Raw genomic sequence first — 22,971 nt, forward strand, 5'->3', positions numbered from 1 at the left:
AAGTGCAGAAAATAGACCAAAATATAGAAGATGGAGTGGAAAGAAAAAGACTTCACATAGACTTAAAAAAATTCCTTATACCTTTATTTCTACCTTTGAAACTTAAATTAGGCAAGTATATACAAGACCATTGCTTTTTCTTTTTTTTTTTTTGCCGGTTGTAGGGCTTGAACTCAGGGCCTGGGGGCTATCTGTCCCTGAGCTTTTTCACTCAAGGTTAGCACTCTACCACCGAGCCATAGCACCACTTCAGGTTTTCTGGTGGTTTATTGGAGCTAAGAGTCCCATGGGCCTTTTAGCCCAGGATGGCTTTGAACCACGGTTCTCAGATCTCAGCCTCCTGAGTTACAGGATTACAGGTGTGAACCACCGTGCTTGGCTACTTTTTCTTTCTGGTGGTGCTGGGGACGAGCCCAGGGCTCATGCATGGGGCTAAGTGCTGTGTCACTCGGCCTTTAGGGGTCCCCTGTTTTGGCGGCTTGGGATAGCTCATCTTCCAGAAGTAAGGAGAGATTGTGGTCTTTGGATGGCCCGGCCTTACCGGTAATGAAAACATCCCACTGGGCTTCAGCCATGTTCCCAACAGGTAACTTACATGTTTAGTGTTTTAAGAGAAACCTCCGGTTTTCTGAGACATTTCCATAGAAACATTCCAGAAACGTGTATGCTTAAGAGAATTCTTAGAGACACAGACCGAGAAGCAGTGTGACCCCTGAGATCTAGTGTGTGTCGCTAGGCATCATGGGGCGGGAGTGCGGCACTGGCTCTGAGGTCCCTGCCCTGTGTTCCCCTCAGCGCCAGCAGGTGGCGTCAGTGCTCCGACTCCAGCGTCTGGGGAACATCTTCCTTTTCTGGCAATGAAATGACTGACACGGAGTCCCAGGCGTCCTCTGGCGAGCTGTCTTTGTCCAAAACCTCTAAGATGGGGAGAGCTGGGTCCTTCAAATACTAGAAAAGGTTGAACACCAAGACGGGCGTTAGCCTCTCAGTTCCATATACCACATCTTTAGTTTTCGTTCCATCCCTCAGCATTTGTGCTCCAGGCTGGTGCTCTACCACCTAAGCCACATCCCCACCTTGGGATCTGTGTGGTTAAGAGTCTCGCGGACTTTCCTGCCGGGCTGGCTATGAACCTGGATCCTCAAACCTCCGCTTCGTGAGTCGTTAGGATTACAGGCTTGAGCAACCGGTGTCTGGCGTAAAATAATTTTTTGTGTGTGATGTTGGGAATCCAACCCAGGGCCTGGCACATGCTTCAGAGGGCTCCGTCAGTGAGCAACCTTCCTAGCACTGGAACACTTTCTGATACTCGAGTCCTGCGCAGTAACAACTATAATACTAATCCAAGGACCAACTACATTCGCCCACCGGAGTTTAGAAAGGACTGAGCTTACTTCAAGAAGCAAGTAGGAATCTATGCTGAGTGAAGATGATTAATTCTAACACTTTTCAGAAATGTAAACTTTCCAGGAAAAGAGGAAGGGGACCTCCCGTCAGGACCTCTGGCCGGGGCACAAGGGAGGTTCGCAGTGTGGCTCTCAGTCCCTTCCTTCCACCTGTGGCTTCCACCCAGCACAGAACATAATCTGAAACACAGAACGGGCAGAGCTCACGCCTCAAGTCCTCAGGCCCACACGGTTCACGGGGGTGTGTCTGGGCGTGTCTGGGCGTGTCCTCAATGTGGAAGGAAGTCTCCTAACACTAAACTTTCTCCTGTACTCCTCCTGAGCCGTAGATTTGTCACATTATTGAGAAACAATAATACCTAGCTCTTGAAAACACCAAAAACAAAACAGAAATTCAAAAAAAACAACAACAGGTAAATACTGTCAGCTTGTGGTTAACTGATTAAAAGAGGAACAAAACGGATCACATGCCTTTGTGAAACCTCAGAAATCGAAGCGAAACATGCTTCATTTGTTTCATGGAACTCCGGCAACTTTTGGTTAAGAGCGTTAGCATACTTTCTCAGGAAATTAAACGGAAAGACGGTGTTTCAGATTCTTACCTCAGAGAAAGTAGGGCCCAGCTGCTGTTACACCTGACAGATTGTTGTTGTTCTAACTTTTTTGTTGTTGGTGTACATCCTGCGGCTTGAACTCAGGGCCTGGGCTCTGTTCCTGAGCTTCTTTAACTCAAAGCTAGCACTCTATTACTTGAACCACAGCTGTACTGCTGGCAATTTTGGTAGTCTAGTGCAGATAAGAGTCTAAGGGACTCTCCTGCCCAGGCTGTTGTTGAGCCTCCATCTTCAGATCTCGGGCTGTAAGATTACTAATGCCAAGTAAAATTCTGAGATCCATCAAGAGCTGTTATGTGGTGACAATACTAGTTGGCAAGGTTCTAGCAGGGTATTGTGAGAATGTCTGTGCATTTTAACTACATCAGGAGCACAGCAGAAGGAACAAGTATGGTAGACCCCACGGAGATTGCTGGGAGGAGTAGCTCTAGAGTTACTCACATCTCCCTACACTTTATCATGTGTCCGTACATATGTACACACATACATATTTATTTGGTGCACATTCGCTGTACAAAATAATGGGTCAGATACTTTTCTGTGTGTATGCTAGTACTGGGGCTTGAACTCAGGACCTCTAGCTCTCCTTTAGTTTTTTGTGCTCAAGGCTAGAGATCTACCACTTGAGTCACAGACCCACTTCCAGCTTTTTGCTGGTTAATTAGAGAGAAAAGTCTCATGGACTCTTTCTGCGTAGGCTGGCTTTGAGTGACGATCTTCATATCTCAGCCTCCTGCATAGCCAGGATTACAGATTGAAGCTAACAACACCCGGTGGGAACAGCCTTTCAAGTGTTCTTCTTTTGATTAAACTATGTTTTGGGGTTTTTTTTTTGGGGGGGGGGAGGTTGCCAGTCCTGGGGCTTGAACTCAGGGCCTGGGCACTATTCCTGAGCAATCATGGCTCTGCGATTGCTTCATGACGTACGCCCTCAGCCTGGAGTAAACAGTGTCCGTGGGCGTGGGCGGCCTCCAGTCAGGCTCTGCGGAGGCATTTTCCAGAAAACGAGGCTCTGTGGGCTTTCTACACCATTTCTTAACTCAAATCTCTGTGTTCACGGTTTTGTCCACGGCTTCTCACTGCCTGGGGGCGCTGACAGCCCTCAGGTGTGACCCATTTGCACACACTTACCTCTTCTATTTGTGATGGGATTCTTGGTGGAGTGCGAAACCAGTATTTCACTTGGCTTTTATATTTCAGGAACAGAAAGTGACTGGCCAGGATCAGCAGTACTAAAAAGGTGGCCGCAGAGATCAGAGCCACGTTCTGCACCTTGGTGGAGGCTAAAAAGACCACAGAGAAGTGGAGGTGACCATGACACAGGTGTGTAAATAAACATCCGTTCTTTGTTCATCCATCACTGCTTAAACAATGTCCAGGTCCCAATAAAAGGGACAGATCTCTTGCCCTCTGTTCCTGCCTTGTGTGCCTAAATTATTAGAAGTTGAGTATCCTTAATCCAAAAATCTGAATTGAAAATCCTCCAAAATCCACAACCTTCTGCAGATCGGTACCACGCCTCAACAGGAAAATACCACACTGAACCCACGTGATAGATCACTGTCAAAATAGAGGCACTGCAAGGATCACATAAAACACCACACGTAAAACATAAATGAGCGGCTCCCATCATTTAAGATGTCTCACGTGTATGTAAAAATCCTTAAGTCTGAAAACAAAAAACAAAACAAAAATCTAGAATCCAAAATATTTCTGATCTCAAGCAGTTAGGTCAAAAATACCCAACTTGTACCTAGTAAGGTTAGTCTGAAATCAAGTAAACAAGGGAACTGTCCAGCGACTACAGTTTATAGCGTGTACTCATGATATTGGCAGGTAAGTGTGACTTTTTTTCCTGAGCACCAGGACTTGAACTCAGGACCCCTTACTCTTACTTGGCTTTTTTGCTCAAGGCTCTTTCTCTACCACTTGAGCCATACCTCCACATCCAGCTTTTTGGTAGTTAACTAGGATTTATCTGCCTAAGCTAACTTTGAACTGTGATCCTCTGACCTCAGCCTCCTGAGTAGCTAGGAGTACAGGTATGAGCTACCGGTGCCCAGCTTCAGGGAAATACTTCTGTCTGGGTCTCTCTGGTCCTACTTTGTCACCTTGTAAGTTCTTTATCTTGGCTCATAAAGGATAGAAAGAGGGTATAAGAAAGCATGCTTTACCTTCTGCTATTGTTTCATAGCAAGATGTGTTGCTTAAATGTCCAGGTCTAGAGGTAAACGAAGACAGTCGTGCCTCGGCTTGTAAACAGTATAGTTTTAAGGGCTTCAAATTATCCAAAAAGATGGAGCTGCTTTCCACAGGGCCTTTTACCTGTATTAAAGACACCACGACCACACAGGTAAACCACCTGAAGAGACAGAGTCAAGCTGCTTCTAGCTTCTCCAGTGTTTCCTCAGATTCACAGTGAACACAACTGAAGAGTTAGAAGATGGTTAGTCACTAGCTTGCAGGGGACAAATTCTGTCTGCAAAAATTGGTGAGTAGAGTCATAAAAAATGCTGACATTTGGGGCATTGAAGCCTTGGAAGCTCCATTGAAACAAACAAACACATACATATTTTTTTGGTGCTGGTACTGAGGTTTGAACTCAAGGCCTCATGTTTACCCTTAGCTTTTTGTTCAAGACTGGTGCTCTAGGGCTGGGAATATGGCCTAGTGGCAAGAGCGCTTGCCTCCTACACATGAAGCTCTCTGTTCGAGTCCCCAGCACCACATATATGGAAAACGGCCAGAAGGGGCGCTGTGGCTCAGGTGGCAGAGTGCTAGCCTTGAGCGGGAAGAAGCCAGGGACAGTGCTCAGGCCCTGAGTCCAAGGCCCAGGACTGGCCAAAAAAAAAAAAAAAAAAAAAAAAAAAGACTGGTGCTCTACCACTTGAGCCACAGCTCCACTTCTGACTTTTTGGTAGTTAACTGGAGATAAGAGTCTCACAGACTTTTCCTATCCAGACTGGCTTCGAACCTCATCCTCAGATCTCAGCCTGCTGAGTAGCTAAGATTACAGATGCAAGCCAATGGTGCTCAGCTATAATTAGAAACTTAATATATATTCATTTCTAAGATGAAATTGTCTTCTGTATATGAAGATCTTGAGCTTCGTGGTTAATGTAATCTCAATCATCTTGAGTTAGTCAACAGAAAAAGAAATCCTCTAGGAAATAATGGTGCTTTAATTCTCAACCACTTTTAGTCTGAACTACAAGGTGCTGGTTGTTCATATAACGTAGGGGCATGGCATCAGGAGACAGCTGGACCCCAACTATCAGCGCTGACCAGGCCCCTTGGATCTGTTGTCTTTCTGCCTGTCTACCTCCCTGAACCTCTCATGCAGCTTGCCTTTCAGACAGATTTAAGCACCTGCAATGGTCCACATGAGTGACCCCTCTCCTAACTTGCCAATTCGGATCCCTAGAATGCTCTTTCTCCTTCCATGAGATTTCAACCTTGCTCCTTAGGCCTTCTTTGCAAACTGTGCGAACCACTTACATAGTCAAACCTTGCAGACTGTAGTAGTACATTCCTCTTCCTGGATAGGAAAAGTGACTATGAGAATGGTGTTATCGAAGGACCAGGCAAGCCTGATAATGATAACGAGGCAGCCTTAGCTCAGGCTCACTCACAGGTGTTTGGATGCCTTCCAGTAACTGAAATGGACTTCCACCAGGACTGCGGTGGACAAGTAAGGCTAATGGGAACATAAACAGGGCCAGCAACACCTCCCCAAAGCCTAGATGTGGCAAAGGCATCATGGGTAGCACACTAAGTCTAGGCCTCAACAGGCAGAAATGGGTGACACCATCCCTTTAGGTCCACCTGGCCAGGGGAAAGGCTCAGCACAATGAGCAGAGTGATGGATTTTGACAAGCGGAATTAAAACAGGCTCAGGAAGGCAGGGGCTGGTGGCTCATACCGGTAATCCTAGCTATTCAGGAAGCTAAAACTGAAGATCATGGTTCAAAGCCAGCCCTGGCAGACACATTTGTGAAGGTTCTTATCTCCAATAAATCACCAAAAAAAGCCAGAAGTAGAGCTGTGGCTCAAATGGTTGAGTGCCTGCCTGGAGTGAAAAAGCGAAGGGACAGCGCCCAGGCCTTGAGTTCAAGGCCAGTACACACACACACACACACACACACACACACACACACACACACACACACACACGACTCAGGACCTGAAGTCAGCAGTCCACACAGCGGCCCAGAGCAGGCCTCTCTGGTTCCTCAGAGAATAGAAGATCCCCTTAGGCAGGCATAGAACAACCCGCAGATGAAAAGCTACCAGGGCTAACACCTCTTTCCCAGCTCCACCGGGTCCCACCAGAGCTCACCCACTTTCCGGAATCACAACGTTGAGCAGATCTCAAGGAGATGCCTTTCTCTCATGGGTTTAGGAATCCACCCCCCCCCCATCCCCAATCCCCAGTAGACATTGGAAATCCTGATCTCTTGGCCCATGCTCACGTTTTCTTTCTTTTCCTAAGTCAGAAAATCAAAAGCCAAGGAAATCAAAGGAGAAAAATGCTCTTGCCTGAGAGATTCCTGCTTCTTCCCGGTAATGGATATAATACAAAAACTTGGTCCGGGCGGGCAGAGGGAGGTCAAAGGGAGAGGAAAGCCTGATGAGGAGGGAACCTGCTCCCGGGGACACCAAGATGGCTGTTGGAGGCCCAATAGTAACTGAAATAGAATTACAAACAAAATACCATATATATGCACAGAAACACATGTATTATATATTACAAGCTCAATACATATACGTTCAGTGTATGCACAGACATTTATATTGAGCTATACACTCAGATACACCAGACTCTGAGAGGCTGCTCTGCATCAGATATCAAGTTCAAGTCCCATTCATGGACCAAAACAAAAATAATCACTGCATTGAGCAGACCTCAAAGGAGATGCTTTCCACCAGGTATTGAATATTCCCCTAGCTGAGCCACTGTTTCCTAATCTGGGGTCATTTAACCACAGGCAATTCTGTCAGAATTCTGACCGCATGATACTTTCACCAGATTCCCAGAGAAACGAACTGGAAGATTAAGATTAGCCAGCTGGGCGCCAGTGGCTCCCACGTGGAATCCGCTACTACTCAGGAGGCGGAGATCTGGAGACTGTGGTTCAAAGCCAGGCTGGGGGGGGGGAGGGCTGGGAATATGGCCTAGAGGTAAAGTGCTCGTCTTGTATACATGAAGCCCTGGGTTCGATTTCTCAGCACCACATATATATAGAAAAAGCCGGAAGTGGCACTGTGGCTCAAATGGCAGAGTGCTAGCTTTGAGCAAAAAGAAGCCAGGGACAGTGCTCAGGCCCTGAGTTCAAGCCCCAGGACTGGCAACAAAAACCAAACCAAACAAACAATCAAAGCCAGGCTGGGCAGGAAACTGCAGGAGACTCGTAATTGCAATTAACTGCAAAAGCCCATGAGTGGAGCTGTGGCTCAAGTGCTAGCCTTGAAAAAGCTCAGCGACTGTGCACAGGCTCTGAATTTGAACACACACACACACACACACACACACACACACACACACGATTACTCAAAAGTCAAAAATGTCTCTTCTGTATAATATATATACACACATACATATGCACATATATATGTATATATATTTTTCCCTCCCCTTCCTTTCCCTCTTCTCTGATACCAGGGTCTCACACTTGCTAGGCAGGTAGGTATTCTACCACATAAGACAACCCTAGACCAAAGATCGAATTTTCATGCAGAAGTGTATGTGTGTGGTGGTGGGGGGGGGATTGTTAGCCTTTACCTATTATACATATATGAAATTCCAATAAAAATGAACAAAATTGGTTTTAGCTAACTTTCTTATTCCTATTATTATTCTTGAGTGAGGGTGTCACTATGATACCTAGACTTATCCAGCTCAAATGATCTTCCTGTCCCGGCTTCCTGTCTCGCTAAGACTCCAGGAAAGTTCCACTGCATGTGGGCTATATTCACTAGCTTTTGTCTTGGAGGTTCTTGTAGTTTGACCTGGTAAATCTGTTTGTTAAGGCTTTTCCCATGACTCACAGGACAGGACAGCCAAGGACTGGGTTTTATGGCACACTAGAAATGAAAGGTTATATATAGTATTTATCGGGCAAGCACATGTTGTACCTGGTCCAATGAACCATGAGAAACTCAGATCAAAGTACGGGTTGCATCCTACGTATTCTAAGAGATTTGTTTCTGCACGTTTTCCAGAAGGAGGCAATCACATTAGTGTCAACCATCGGTTACATGGCCACTGTCCTGGGACTGGATTTCTCTATGCTTCCACGTTCTCCCTTGGGAGCTGCACACTGTCAAGCGTGACCCATACCGTCTGGCCCATCTCTCTGTGTGAAAGCAATCGGTCCTCACGGGGTCCCTCTGATCTCACTGGTTCTGGTGGAGGAGCTATGTCCCGACCATGCTGGGTTGACGGTCAGGACCAGCCTGGCCCGCGGCCAGCCACGGGGAGCTTGGAGGACAAAGACCCTTTCACTGCGGCGGTCCACGAACCCCAGCGCACATCTCCAGCTTCCCTTTTCACAGTGATGGGAGTGGAACAAGGGAAAGCACACCAATGTCAGGGCCTGGCTCCAACTGCAGGCCTCTCCCCGTTTGTGTCTGTGGCCATACGGGAGTGGCATGGGCACACAGACCCCAGCCACTTCGCTGCTGAGAGGACGGAGCTCAGCTCTGCCTCAGCTAAGGGAGGAAGTCAGCAGTGTTCCACAGCACCGAAGGAAGAAGGGCCTGGGGGGACAATGGGCAGCCAGCGGGAGCAGCTTCCGGGAGGGCCGGGGACTTGGCTGGTGTGTTCACACAGAGCCAGGCAACAGCATTGACAGGCACCACAAGGAAAGACGACACTGGCCCGGGACAGGTGGCTCACACCCGTCACCCTAGATACGGAGGACGCTGAGATCTGAGGATCGCAGTTTGGAGCCGGCTCAGGGAAGAAGAAAGTGGGTGAGACTCTTATCTCCAATTAACCAGCAAACACCCAGAAGTGGAGGCATTGTTCAAGTAGTAGCCTTGAGTAAAAAAAAACAAAAAAACTAAGGGAGATTCTAAGGCCCTGAGTTCAAGTCCCAGGACACACACACACACACACACACACACACACACACACACACACACAGAGTATATTTTAAAAAGATGAAGAAACTGAAGTCTGCGGATGACATTGCTTGTTTGGAGTAAGGAAGCCAATAAACGATGACTGCAAAGCCTTTTCCTCCCCTTGCTAAAGCATCTGCAGGTGGCTTACCTCGTCTAATGTCCCCAAAGTGACAAAGGAAGTGGGTGGGACTGGAGGACATCCCTACCTCAAACTTCAGAAGCCAGAGTGGTCAGGGGGACAGCCGGCCACGCTCGGCCCGGCCCCCGCTCTGTCACCGTGTCTCGCATCCTGGCACTTCTGCCAACTATCACTTCCCTTTAAAAAAAAACTCCCCACTTCCCATTTGAATGGTCATCCGTTCTCTGCTCAGGGATGAGGATGCTTGGAAAAGGCGACCGACTGGCCACCAGGGACTTCATCATTTCCGCTACATCCACCACATCACTGAGACAAGTCACCCACCGTTTTCTGTGTGTTTAGTTTATTTTGGTGCCAGTCTTGGGGTTTGTCCCAGGGCAGTGTCCCTGAACGTTCTTTTGCTCAAGGCTAGCATTCTATAACTTGAGCCACAGTGCTACTTCTGGCCCCCCCCCATTTTTTTTTTTTGGTAGTTAGTTGAAGATGAAGAGTCTCCTGAGCTTTCCTGCCCAGAGGTGGCTTCAAACCTCAATCCTCAGACCTCAGCCTCCAAAACAGCGAAGATGACAGGCCTAAGTCACTGGCATCCAGCTTGTTTGATTGTTTGTTTTTACAGATTAAAAAAAATATTATCCCATCTGAAATACTGATTCCCAATAAGGAGTCATGTAATCATAGGCTCGTGGTATATGACACCATTTAGGAATTTAAACACATAAAAAGTTGATAAAAGACCACAATGAAACTTCAATATTCATCATGTAACTTAATACAGGCCATTAGCATATACACCCAATACCCCTCATTGAGGAGAACCTGAGAACCATAAAAGGAGTTTTATACACAAGGTCTCTTACCATTTTGATAGTATTGAAACCAAGGCACTGGGGTCCAGGCAGAAGCAATCTCTCCCAGCTCGGCTCGCACTTGCAAAGTCACATTGAAATGCCATGGGAAGCCGGGCCTGGCTTCGGTGAAGTTACACTGGGTCTCTGGGATCCGAGTACAGTTCACTCCTATGGTCTGGACTGTGACATCGTACCAGTCTAAGCTAGCCATGCTGGGAAGAGCAACAGGATTTTAGTTCACACAATCTCTCTTCTTCTTCCAGAACAGTGTCTCCAGAAGCTATTGTTAAAATATCCATTACAGGGCTGGAGATATGGCCTAGTGGCAAGAGCGCTTGCCTCATATACTTGAAGCCCTGGGTTCGATTCCCCAGCACCACATATACAGAAAATGGCCAGAAGTGGCGCTGTGACTCAAGTGGCAGAGTGCTAGCCTTCAGCAAAGAGAAGCCAGGGACAGTGCTCAGGCCCTGAGTCCAAGGCCCAGGACTGGCAAAAAAAAAAAAAAAAAAAAAGAAAGAAGAAAAATATCCATTACATCACCTCTTGGGCTTCTGGCAAAGGCCAAAAATATTGCTTTATTGAGAACTGACTCATATAGCATAAAATCCAACTTTTTTTGTTTTGTTTTTGCCGGTCCTGGGGCTTGAACTCAGGGCCTGGGCACTGTTCCTTGATTCTCTTTGTGTTCAAGGCTAGTGCTCTACCACTTGAGCCACAGCGCCACTTCTGGCTTTTTCTGAGTGGTTTATTAGAGGTAAGAGTCTCATGGACTTTTTTCTGCCCCGGTTGGCTTCAAACCATGAGATTTCACCCTCCTGAGTAGCTAGGATTACATGCATGAGCCACCGGCGCCCAGCGTGGTTTATTTTGTTATTTTATTTTTTTGTACCAGTGCTGGGGCTTGAACTCAGGGCCTCTTGCTCCCACTTGACTTTTCTGCTCAAGACCAACACTTGAGCACTTGAGTCACATCTCCCTTTTGGCTTTTTGCTGGTTAACTGGCGACAAGAGACTCTTAGGTTTGTCTGCTGGGGCTGCTTTCAAACTGTGATTCTCAGATCTCAGCCTTCTGAATAGCTAGAATTCCAGGCATAAGCCACCAGTACCCAACTGCAATCTAACATTTTGTAGGCTATGTTCAAAGACACGCAACCATCATGATGAGATTGGTTTTACAAGATCTATCACTCCAAAACCATGTGGCCTTTCCATGTTCCCTTAGCCTTGCCTCCCATCCAGGTAGCTATTAATCTACTTGCCATTCCAATAGATTTCCTTATTGTGAATGGACTCATACAAGATGAATAGAATCAGAAGATATAATTAGTGACTGGTGCCTTTCACTGGTTCCTCGGGACAAGGGCCATTCATGTTATAGCATGTATCAGTTCTTCATTCCTCCCCCCCCCCCAAATATTTTCCATTGCAGTTGGGTATGGTGGTTCACAACTATAATCTCAGCATTCTGGAGGCCGAGCCAGGAGGATCAGCCTGAGCTACATAGTTGACTATATCTTATGAAAGAAAGAAAAGAAGCGAAGGGAGGAGGAAAGTAGGGGAGGGGAAAGAAGGGAAGAGAGGAAAAAAGAAGACTGTCATAGACTCTCTCTTGATTTTGAGTAGCTAGCATTATAGGCATGAGCCATCTGCATCTGGTAGAAAATCTCATTTCTCTGTGTCTGTGCGTGCATGCGTGCGTGCGCATGCTGGTCCTGAAGCTTGAACTCAGGGCCTGGGCTCCTTAACTGAGTTTTTTGTTTGCTCAAGACTAATGCTCTACCACTTGAGCCACAGCTCCACTTCTGGCTTTTTGGTAGTTAATTGGAGATCAGAGTGTCAGGAACGTTCCTGCCTGTGTTGGCTTCAAACCACGATCCTGAGACGTTAGCCTCCTGAGTAGCTGAGATTACAGGCAGGAGCCACTGGTGCCCAGCTAGAAAAATCTAATTATTTTTCGCCTGTCCTATGGCTTGAACTCTGGGCCTGGGCACTATTACTATTACTCAAGTGGGAGAGCACCAGCTTGAGTGAAAGACCTATATGGGACAGCACTGAGGCCCTGAGTTCAAGCTCCAATACACACACACACACACACACACACACACACACACACACACACACGAGATCTGAGTTCTGTTTTGTAGGAAAGGCCCTCTGAGTCAGACAGCCTTCTCAGGTCTTCTTTAGTTCACTCCCTGAGCCATCCACCCCTGGCAGGCCCTCGAAGCACCGAGAATCAGAAGCCCTGTGATGGGAACCGGAAGCGTGCGGAGGGCTTTCTCCTGGGAGATCACCCAAATCCACACATGCAGAGGTTCTGTGGCCTGCACCCCAGGGCAGTGTGTCTAGAAACTAGAGGGTCCTCATCAATGACACCCCGGGGCCCTCCTCTGAGACAGAATACTGAGTCTACCATCTAGTGTTAAGACAGTGAGGCAGCTGGTGCAGTTCAGCGCCCCACCCCCACCCCCGCACTGGGGTCACTTGCGTGGCTCACAGTCTGCCCCAGGAGGGAGTTGCCCAGCCATAGGGCTCTCTGTCCTTCCTGTTGGGACACTTGGAGTCTGCCTCCTTTGATCCAGCAGCCCGCCTTCCAGAAATGTAAGAAAACATTTACACAGAGCCCTGTCCACAGTCGCCAGCCGTCCACATTCCACACCCCTAAGTGGGGGAAGCTGCACATACCACATGCAATACCGCGTATAACTAAACCTACAGTAACCGTGCTTACACGGAGCCGGGCGCCGGTGGCTCACGCCTGTCACCCGGCTCTTTCCTCAGGAGGCTGAAATCGGAGGACTGCGCTTCAAAGCCAGCCGGGGCAGGAAAGTCTGAGACTCTTGTCTCCAACTAGCCACCAGAAAACTGGAAGAGGCGCTGTCGCTCAAAGTGACCGTGTGCTAGCCTTGCGCAAAGAGCTCAGGGGCAGCACCCAGGCTCTGAGTTCAAGCCCCACAACCAACAAAATCCATTTTTTAAATGTTTACATAGAAAGCTAAGCAACGTTCATGCAATTCTACAATTCATGCAGTTCTACAATTCTAGCTATCCAGGAAGCTGAGGTGTTTGAGTATCAAAGTTCAAAACCAACCTGGCAGAAAAGTCCTATAAGACTCTCAGCTCCAATTAATCAGCAAAAAGCCAGAAGTGTTGGTGTGCTCCACAGATAGGGCACCAGCCTTGCGTGAACAAGCGAGGCAAGAGCATAGGGTGGTCAAGCCAAGCTCCGATATCAGCACAAAAACAAGCAGAAAATGTTCACACAGAAATTAATGATAGGAAAAAGATGTCCACACAATTAACTATAATCAAGTTAATAGAAAAAGGAAGCAAAAAATAAAAGTGTAACCCCAGTTTTGGGCTCTTTGTACACACACACACACACACACACACACACACACACACACACACTTTCAAACAAGTGCATGCATTTAGTGAAAAAACATCTAGACAGAAAAACACAAAAATGAAAAGAACGATGATATTTGAGGTATAGAATAGTAGGTTATTCTAATTTTCTTCTTGCTGCTTTTCTGGATTTTCTACGAAGAACATGTATTAGCAGTAAAGTGAGAAAAACCAACAAACAAAGGCATAAATAATGTGTGACGAAGGCAGGGCAAGTTTGACAGCAAGCCTGGCAGGACTCCGGCTGGGCCCTGACCTAGAAAGGGGTGCCACCCGCGGCTCCAAGAAAACCTGAGAGGATCTGCTTTGTTTTGAAAGCAAAATCTCCAGAGTTCTTAATCTTGGTCACTAATTAAAAAAAATAAACACTGGGCAAACAGCCTGTAGGCCACTACGTACAACCTGTCATTTAACTAAAATCTCGAGTCCTTTTATGGTACTGTGATTGTTAAGAAGCGAAACAAGCTTCTTCAGTTACAGTGGTAATACAGCTTTACCACAAAGAAACTGGATGGAAGAATCACAGAAGCCTCAAGATGTAGAGAAAGTCCCAAACATATGAAAAAGCACAACAAAAGTAAAGCCTCGCTTCCATCATCAAAGTTATAATTGGAAAAAAAAATCAGCCTTAATTTCAGTTTTTAGTGACTCTTCTGCTTTTTTTATTTTATTATTATTTTTAATGCCAGTCCTGGGGCTTGACCTCAGAGCCTGAGCTCCATCCCTGAGCTTCTTTTCTTTTGCTAATGGCTAATACTCTAACACTTGAGCCACAGCACCACTTCCAGCTTTTTCTGAGTAGTTTATTGGAGATAAGAGTCCCAGGGACTTCCCTGCCCAGCCTGGCTTTGAACTGCAATCCTCAGTGTTCACTTCCTGAGTAGCAAGGATTACTTGTGGAAGCCACCGGCACCCAGCTCTTCTGCTTTTTTTTTAAAAAAAAAAACAACAACAACAAACAAAACTAAACTCAATTTCTGTGCCTGAAGAAATAGCTTAAAAATACTTTCCAGGCTGAGATTGTGGCTTGGTAGTAGAGTGTTTGCCTAGCATGCATGAAACCCTGGGTTCGATTCCTCAGCACCACATAAACAGAAAAAGCCACAAGTGGCGCTGTGGCTCAAGTGATAGAGTGCTAGCCTTGAGCAAAAAGAAGACAGGGACAGTGCTCAGGCAATGAGTTCAAGTCTCAGGACTAGTCAAAAAAAAACAACTTTCCAAAAAGAAAAAAAAAGGTGAATCAAGTTAGTCTATGATTTGAACTTCTAGTAAAGGCCCTTTAACAAGATTTAGTAAGAGCATGGTTCTGGGCCCCAAGGCTGTAATCCTAGCTACTTGGAAGGCTGAGCCAGCAGCTCTGGGCAACAAATCAAGACTCCATACCCCACTTAAAAACAACAGCAACAACAAAAAACTAGAAGCTTTTGTTTAACAGTCAAAAAATGTGCTAGGTGCTGGTAGCTCCTGCCTATAATCCTAACTACACACAAGAGGCTGAGAGCTGAGGTTGTGGTTCGAAGCCAGCACGGGCAGGAAAGTCTATGAGTCAAAAAGCACCAAAAAGCAAGAACTAGAGCTGTGGCTCAAGTGGGGGAATGTTAGTCTTGAGCTGATAAAGCTAAGAGACAGCACCCAGACCTTGAGTTCAAGCCCCAAGTACTGTCACACACGAAAAACTTATTTCCCTATTCAAGACCTAAAGAATGAATCCTTTGAGACTTCCTCTTACTGAAAGTTGCAAGTTTGTTCCAGGAGACTGTGTTTACTGAAGCGTCCACAGTAATTTTATTGTTGTTGTTTCCTCCTTTCCTTTTTTTTTGTGTGTGTGGATGCTCCTTGGTTGCCTCCTTAAAAACATTTTTGTTTTCATAGCAGAGACAGAAACTGCTTTTACTGAGAAGCAAAACAAAACAAAACAAAAACCCCAAACCCTACTTTTGCTGGCTCCTGCTTTGACTCGGCAGATGTTCAAAATGTGACTAAAATCTGGGTAAAAGCTTAGCCTCTCTGTTTCCCTTTCATTTTGTTCTGAGATCTTCTCATAGCCACTCTGGAGTCCAGGAAGAGCAGGATTGATTGAGTGTATCTTGTGACAAAAGTGGAAGCTGGCATCCAGCTACCGATAACTCTCTTCTTGGGACCAGGCCTGCCTGACCAATCCTGAGACGGTGATCAACCAGACCCTGCCTCTGGCCGGACGGTTCACTGACTACGCAGACATCTCTTCCCTAGCTACAAGTCTTCCTCTATTTGAACCTAAAGCTCACGTCTGGACATTCCTCTCCCCCACCCCCAGGATGGCCTCAAGTGCCTAGTTTGCCCCCTCCTAGGAAGTGTCAGAGAAATCCCCTTTCTCTGGTCTTCACCACTACTTAGAGAAAGTGCTCAGACTGGACACGCGCGCTCTGCCTTAGAACTCTGGGTACAGTTGGTTTTGTTTTGCAATGCTGAAGCTCAGAGGAAGAGCTTCTCACGGGCTGGGCAAGTGCTCTACCACTGAGGTGCAGCCCAGCCCCACCATCTTGAAATTAGCCGATTGGTCCATGTAGATCATTATAATTACTAGAGGAACTGGGAGATTCACGTACTGTTCGGATAGGCTCATAAAAGATGAATTAGAGATCATCTGAAACCCATTTCTATAGCCAATCAACTGTCAAGACGCTGATAATGCTCCTTGAAATATTTTTTTTGTAATTGCTTTTCCTCACGTGGCTCTCCCTCTCTTCCTGTTCTTTACTATAAATTGCAAAGTTTACACAGTTGAAACTTTTACCAGATCACCTAGAATGTCTGGTAACTATCTTTCCTAGAGGTTGCCTAACAGTTCAACTATAGGTTAGCCTGTGCCTGTATACTTCAACATATAACCTCTAGTATAGAGATGTTTAATGCATAAACAAAACTTTTTAATAGGGCTGAGCTCATTTTAATCATGCATATATCTGCCAATCTCACAAGGTCTGAGGGCTATTATTTTTTTTACATTTAGACAGTCAAGAAGTATAAAATGACCCGGACAACAATTTTACCTTAATCTTCAATTAATCTATTTAACAAAATGATAAATAATAACTAAGGACTTAGATTTTTGCCTGCCTTCTTTCTAGATGTGCTTATATTGTAAATCAATTGATAGCCAACAATACAAAAGCTTGAAAAAGAAGCGAGGGAGAAAGAATAAGGGGACTGGAATTATTCAGTATTAAAACCAGAAAACCAACTGCGAAACTGAAAATTCATTGTAGCTAACTGACTAAATTCCTAATCAGACTACATTTGGCTTGTAAGGTGAAATAAATTAGGTTGTTTTTTTTTTCTTACTGTGTGGCTCAGGAACTCCTAATTCCTGCCTCAGTCTTCTTAAATGCTAGGAGTATAGCAGGTAAGCATGCCTAGCTTTAAATCAGATTTTAAACCCGAACAAGACAAAGACAGAAAGCTGCCTCTTATTCTTCCAAGACTGGAAATCAGCCCTTACACTGAAACAAGCGAAGGAATAAGCTTTACCACAGCAAGAGATCCACGTGGTTAGAAAGAATGATTCTTTGGAAATGTGCTAAACCTTCAGGTGAGCAGAACACAACATCTCTATCCTTCAAAGGGCTGTATCTGCTTCCTGTGGATCTGATTGCTTCTAAGGTTCCCTAGGACACCCCCCCAACCCACCCCCGCCAACAACTCCAACAGAAATAGTCCACTCACAATTTAAACTGCACCCGGTAGACCACTGGTCTTGTGTCATTGTGTGAAGATGAGGACTCCCAGCTCAGAACTTGTTCTTTGTTGTACAGGTGAAGCTTTGGGTGCTGAGGAGCAGCCAGCTGGGAAAAGGAGTCTAGAAAGGAACAGAAGATGGGAGGGAAGGAAGGAGAGAGGGAGGGGGAGAAGAAAGAGGGAGACCCACGTGAGAAAAAACAATTACAAAAAAATATCTCAAGGAACATTATCAGAGTCACTTATACAACTGAGGTCTTGTCCAAGTGCAGAAATGGTGTTGCCTGTTCCCTAACCCCACTCGTGACTACAAATGGCACCACTGACACCACAGTGGAAGAGAAAGGGAGGCCGGAGCTGCCTCTCCTCCTTCAGGTTCCAGCTATCAGAACAAGATGGAAGCTGGGACCCACAGTCTGGCTGGACTCCATTCCAGGACTACCATTTGATGTGCCGTTGGCCTGGCCTCCATTTCTTCTTGAGAAATAAGGGAGGGGTCAATAATAGAATACCCCATGGAGCTGGGTTTGCCCTCGATTGAGTGGAAATCCTAGGTGTGCACATGCGCAGACAAACACCCCAAATCAAGTATGTCAAGCCAAAGGGCACATGACCCGGGAGTAAGAATCGCCTTCCCCACGGAGGCTTTGCTCCTCAGCGGCTCTCAGTATTAGAGCTGAGACGTCTGATAACGTGCAGAGCCTTAAGACGAGCTCTGCATCAGGAAATGTGGTAGTTGTTTTTTTTCTCTGATGGGGGTGGGGGTATTTTATTTTTTCAGTTGTAGGGCTTGAACTCTGGGCAGTGTCCCTTAGCTTTTTTGCTCAAAGCTGGAACTCTACCACTTGAGCCACAGCTCCACTTCTGGCTTTTTTTTTGCTGGTTAAACACTGAAGATAAGAGTCTCATGGATTTTCCTGCCCAGGCTGGCTTCGAACCACATAATCCTCAGATCTCAACCTCCTGAGTAGTTAAGATTACACGAGGGAGCCATCAGCATCCAGCTAGGAAATCTGTATTTTCAACAAGCTTCCCTAGCTGATTCTTACATACATGAAAAGTTCAAGAGCCATCACCAACGGAAAACATACTTGCTAGGTGCATCCGAATCCCCCTGGGGGGATGAGCTGGAAAGAACCACCCCCACCCAGCCAAGCCCTGCTCCACACAGATACTCCGCACGCCCGACTCGTATGTTCTGTATGTTCTCGAGAAACAACATGGTAACGACAGCACTTCCTCTGATTAAAAAGATTAAGGAAGAAATGGTCAGAGGTGGAGAGACAAAGTTTGAAAAACCTGAATTTGAAGCAGGAAGCAGGAAATTCAAACCACACACTTTCAATAAAAGCATCCAACCCTGAACACAGGCCTACAGCGCGACCACCATGATGCTTCTGGGTGGGTGATACGCCCCCAGAAGCCCACAGCTCCGTGTTTGCCTCTCCATCTGTGACCTCTGGCTGCTTTCACGCTAGCTCTTTATTCAACCAGTGAAACACGCCCCTCAAGTCACACCAGGCCTTATGAGAACCTGGATCAAAAGCAGACAGCAAACCACCATGGTGGGTACCAGGCCCATCTAGCATAGCACAACATGGCTGCCAGATGAAGCAGGGAACAGGAGGACAATGCAAAACCCAGGGTGGGGGAGTGCTTGCCTGAGGCTGGCCACCAGCAAGATTCTCAGAGACCTCCTCTTATTATCTGCATTAGGTTCCTAGTGTGCTGTCATCGCAAATCAAGGCTTAGAGCAACCCACATTTATTATCTTAAAATCTTAACATCTTATTATCTTAAAATCTTAAAATCTTAAATCTGGAGGTTAGAAATTTGACCTAAAAAATAAGAGGGTGGGGGAGAAAAAGATATAACCAACTCTACAGGATTGGAGGCTTGGCCCAGTTGGTAGAGCTCCGGCCAATGAGCAAAGCAGCAGGTAGTGAGTTGGAGTCTGTCTCCTAACAACCACAACAACAAAAAGTAAAGAAATCTGACCTAAAGTCAAGATGGCAGCAGGATCACCTTCCTTCTGGAGGTTCACAAGGGAGACCACATTTCTTTGTATTTCCCACTGTCTGGCTCAAAATCTTTGGTTCATGGTCCTTTCCACTAGCAACACTGCCTCAATCCTTGTGCTGATCTTTGGTTGTCTCTTCTCTTCTCTTGTCTTCTCTTGTCTTCTCTTGTCTTCTCTTCTCTTCTCTCTCTCTGTGTGTGTGTGTGTGTGTGTGTGTGTGTGTGTGTGTGTGTGTGTGTTTTACTGGTTAACTGGAGATAAGAGTTTCAAGGATTTGCCTGCCTGGGCTGACTTTGAACTGGGATCCTCAGATCTCGGACTTCTGAGTAGCCAGCGATCCAGCTTTTTAGCTGGTTGATTAGATATAGAGTCTGGCAAACTTTTCTGCCTGGGTGGCTTTCAAACTACTCAGATGTCAGCCTCCTGAGTAGCTAGGATTACAGCCTGAGCCACGGGTACAGGCCTCTGCCTCCTTTTTTCACCTTTCAAGGACTCTAGTTTGGCACTGAGCCCACACGGCTCAGCAGGGCAAGATCATTATTCCATTCAGGGTCTTTAACTTAATCACACCCCCACTCCCAACTAAAACCCTGCCCCCTTCTATCTTGGAAGACCTGTCCTTGATCTTCACACTCTACATTCCAGGGCTCCCCTGCTTCTGAGAAAGGCCCAAGACACCCCCTCCTGGAAACCCTGCCTGGGACTTTCCCTTTCCCAGGACCCTTCCAGCCCTTTCGGCTCCTCAGTGCCCTCCTGTCATGTGCCCAGGACCCCAGAGGGAAATGACACCGTCTCCTGCTGTGGCAATGTTTACACCTGAGTCCTCTCTGCAACAGGTTGACTCTGGGGTAGACATGTACGCCTCACACGGGGCCTGAAAACTGTTCAGCCTTCCTAGGATTGTTCTGAGGAAGGACTGGCTCCCTGGAAATCTGCCATGGCGACTGCCACCCATCTCCATAACTGATTGAACTTTGCTCTCTGACAGTCCCTCCTCCACATAGAAGCCTTAATTGCCTCGTGAATAATGAAACAACACACTTTCTCTCCCAGAGCTGTGAGGGCAAATGGGACTCAGACAACACTGTATGTCATTTTAAAGATATGGCTAAGCCGGACAGCAGCAGCTCACACTTAGAATCCTTGTTATTCAGGAGGCTGAGATCTGATCACAGTTCAAAGCTAGCCCTGGGCAGACAGGGGTAAACAAATCTGTAAGATTCTTATCTCCAATTAGCCAGCAAAAAAAAAAGCTGGAAGTGGAAGTATGGCTCAAGCAGTAGAGCCCTGGCCTAGAGTAAAAAAGCCAAGTGAATCCAAAGCCCTGAGTTCAAGAACCCAGTACTAGCACCAGGAAAAAAAAAGAATAAATAAAAAAAAATAAAGACCTGCCTATTTCAAGATTTTCTGACTTCTCATGAATGAGTGGCTGCTTCTTCTGGCAATGAGTAACTGGTCCCTAAGACCCTGTCTGCCATGACATAATTCAGTGGTTCTGTCCTGCTAGAGGCAGCCCCATCTTATGAGTATGTTAAGTTACATGGAAAAGGGGAATTGAGGTTGCAAATAAATTTCAGTGACTCTAAAATCAGGAGATTGTTCTGGAGATATCTGAGTGGGTCAAAGGAATCACAAGAATATTTCTTTAGGAGTTGGCAAAGATAAAGCAATGGATTCTTCCACCACGGACTCCAGGGCCTTGACTTTTACCCTGTGTAACTTCCATAGACTTCTGACTTCCAGAACTGTCAGATAATAACCCTGTTGTTATAAGCCACCTAAGTTGGTTGTCATAGCAGCAACAAGAAACTAATACAGGCTCCATAGGTGAGCACTAGGGCTTCAAAGATATTCCAGCTCCTACCATATTAAGGCACCTTAGGACCTTACGGGAGTGCACAAAGTTCCATTCTATCTTCCTTCTCCATGGTCCTAGGGCCAATAAGCCATGAACCGTTAATGGTAAGAAGAAGCAAGGAAGGGCTGGGAACGTGGTTTAGTGGTAGAGTGTTCATCTAGCGTGCTTGAAGCACTGGGTTGGATTCCTCAGTACCATGTAAACAGAAAAAGCCAGAAGTGGTGCTGTCACTCAAGTGGTAGAGTGCTAGCCTTTAACAAAAGAAGCTCAGGGACAGTGCCCAGGCCCTGAGTTCAAGCCCCAGGAAAAAGAAAGAGGAGAAGGAGGAGGAGGAGATGGAAGAAAAAAGGAAGAGAAGGAAAGAGAAGGAAGGGAGAGGAGGGGGAGGAAGAAGGGGAGAAGGAGAAGGAGAAGGAGAAGGAGAAGGAGAAGGAGAAGAAGGAGAAGAAGGAGAAGAAGAAGAAGAAGAAGAAGAAGAAGAAGAAGAAGAAGAAGAAGAAGAAGAAGAAGAAGAAGAAGAAGAAGAAGAAGAAGAAGCAACCGACAGCAGCAAGGTGTAATCTAGATGAATTATGTCCTGCCTTCCTGGCCCACCCAGCCCATCACCTCTGATCTTTGTGGGATTCAGGTGTTCAGAAGACTTTCCAGACATCTTTAACAGACTACCAGCACAGGGTGGTTGACATCATGCTCTGAGCCTGACATTGGTGATTCACAGAGGAACAGAGCAGACCTATAGCTCAAGTGGTAGAGCACCAGCCTTGAGCGGAGAAGCTAATAGCTCACAGGACCTGAGTTCAAGGCCCAGTACACACACACACACCCCTTGGGCAGCCTCGGAATGCCATCATCAGTTTGGCTCAGGAGTATGGTAAATCAGTGTGGGTGGTAGGTAAGCAGCAGTCTGGGCATTGCAGAGCTGGGATTAAAAGTCTGACTCATCTGACAGCCTCCTCCCCCACCTGGAGGCAAAGGATATTTCTGTTTCCCGTTTCTAAGATTCGGAGGAACTCTATGGAGATTATACCCTGGCCGCACACGCACACACGCACACGCACACACACACACACACACACACAGTACTGAATCCTGGGCCTTGCACATGTATTTGGCGGGGAGGGAGGGCCCTGCCCTGGATTTGTTCTCCTCGCCCCGGATTCTTCTTTTTTGGGAATCAGGAGACTCGGGTGGCAGCTGCAGGCGCGGGCGGTTGTGTGTGGGGGTGCGGTGGGGAGGGGGGTGGCCGGCATCACGGGGGGGGGCAACACGCGAGGCCCTCTCTAGCAGTGACAGCCCCCGCGGCCCCCGGGGTCGTGCCCGGACTTCCCCGTCCTCCACCACACCCACCCGGGCTCCCCACGGACGGGGTCCCGCGGACGGCCGTCAGCACACCGCAGCCCCTCTCCCTTCCCTCGGATCCGGACATCCAGCGGGCCGGGGAACCCCGCGGGATCGCACGCACCCTACCGGGCCCCCCACAGGGGGCTGCAGCCCGCGGGCTGAGGCCTCGGGGCGGGGGGGGGGGGGTGTTCCCAGGCTTACCCGGAGGGAGCGCCGAGGTGCGCAGGCAGCTCAGCAGCAGCAGCAGCAGCAGCCGCCACCGCCACGATGGAGACGGCCACATGGCCGGGGCGGTGGGCCCAGCCCCGCCCCAGCTTGGGGTCGGCCCGGGCCGCTCACGGCGCTGCCGGGGCTGCCATGGCGGGCGGGCACCGGGCGCGCGGAGCCCGCCTCTTCCCGAGCGTCCCGGGCGAGCGGCTGGGGAGTGCCCGCGGCCCGCCCGCACCACCACCCACTAACCACGCCCCCACGCTAGTCCCGCCCCGCGCC

General features: G+C 47.3%; 1 protein-coding gene across 1 annotated transcript; it reads right to left on the reverse strand.

The window, feature by feature from the left end:
• Positions 1 to 297: 297 nt before the first annotated feature.
• On the reverse strand, positions 298 to 22,917 carry Ifngr2 (interferon gamma receptor 2). Its single transcript, XM_048346298.1, has 7 exons — positions 22,684 to 22,917; positions 17,252 to 17,384; positions 10,145 to 10,347; positions 6,560 to 6,708; positions 4,195 to 4,345; positions 3,152 to 3,303; positions 298 to 948 (listed from the first exon to the last, which is right to left on the reverse strand). Exons 1-7 carry the CDS (start codon positions 22,763 to 22,765, stop codon positions 811 to 813), a joined length of 1,008 nt encoding a protein of 335 aa, XP_048202255.1. The 5' UTR covers positions 22,766 to 22,917; the 3' UTR covers positions 298 to 810.
• Positions 22,918 to 22,971: the final 54 nt, after the last annotated feature.

The sequence above is a fragment of the Perognathus longimembris genome, chromosome 5 (assembly GCF_023159225.1).
Source record: "Perognathus longimembris pacificus isolate PPM17 chromosome 5, ASM2315922v1, whole genome shotgun sequence".
In the NCBI taxonomy this organism is placed as follows: Eukaryota; Metazoa; Chordata; class Mammalia; order Rodentia; family Heteromyidae; genus Perognathus; species Perognathus longimembris.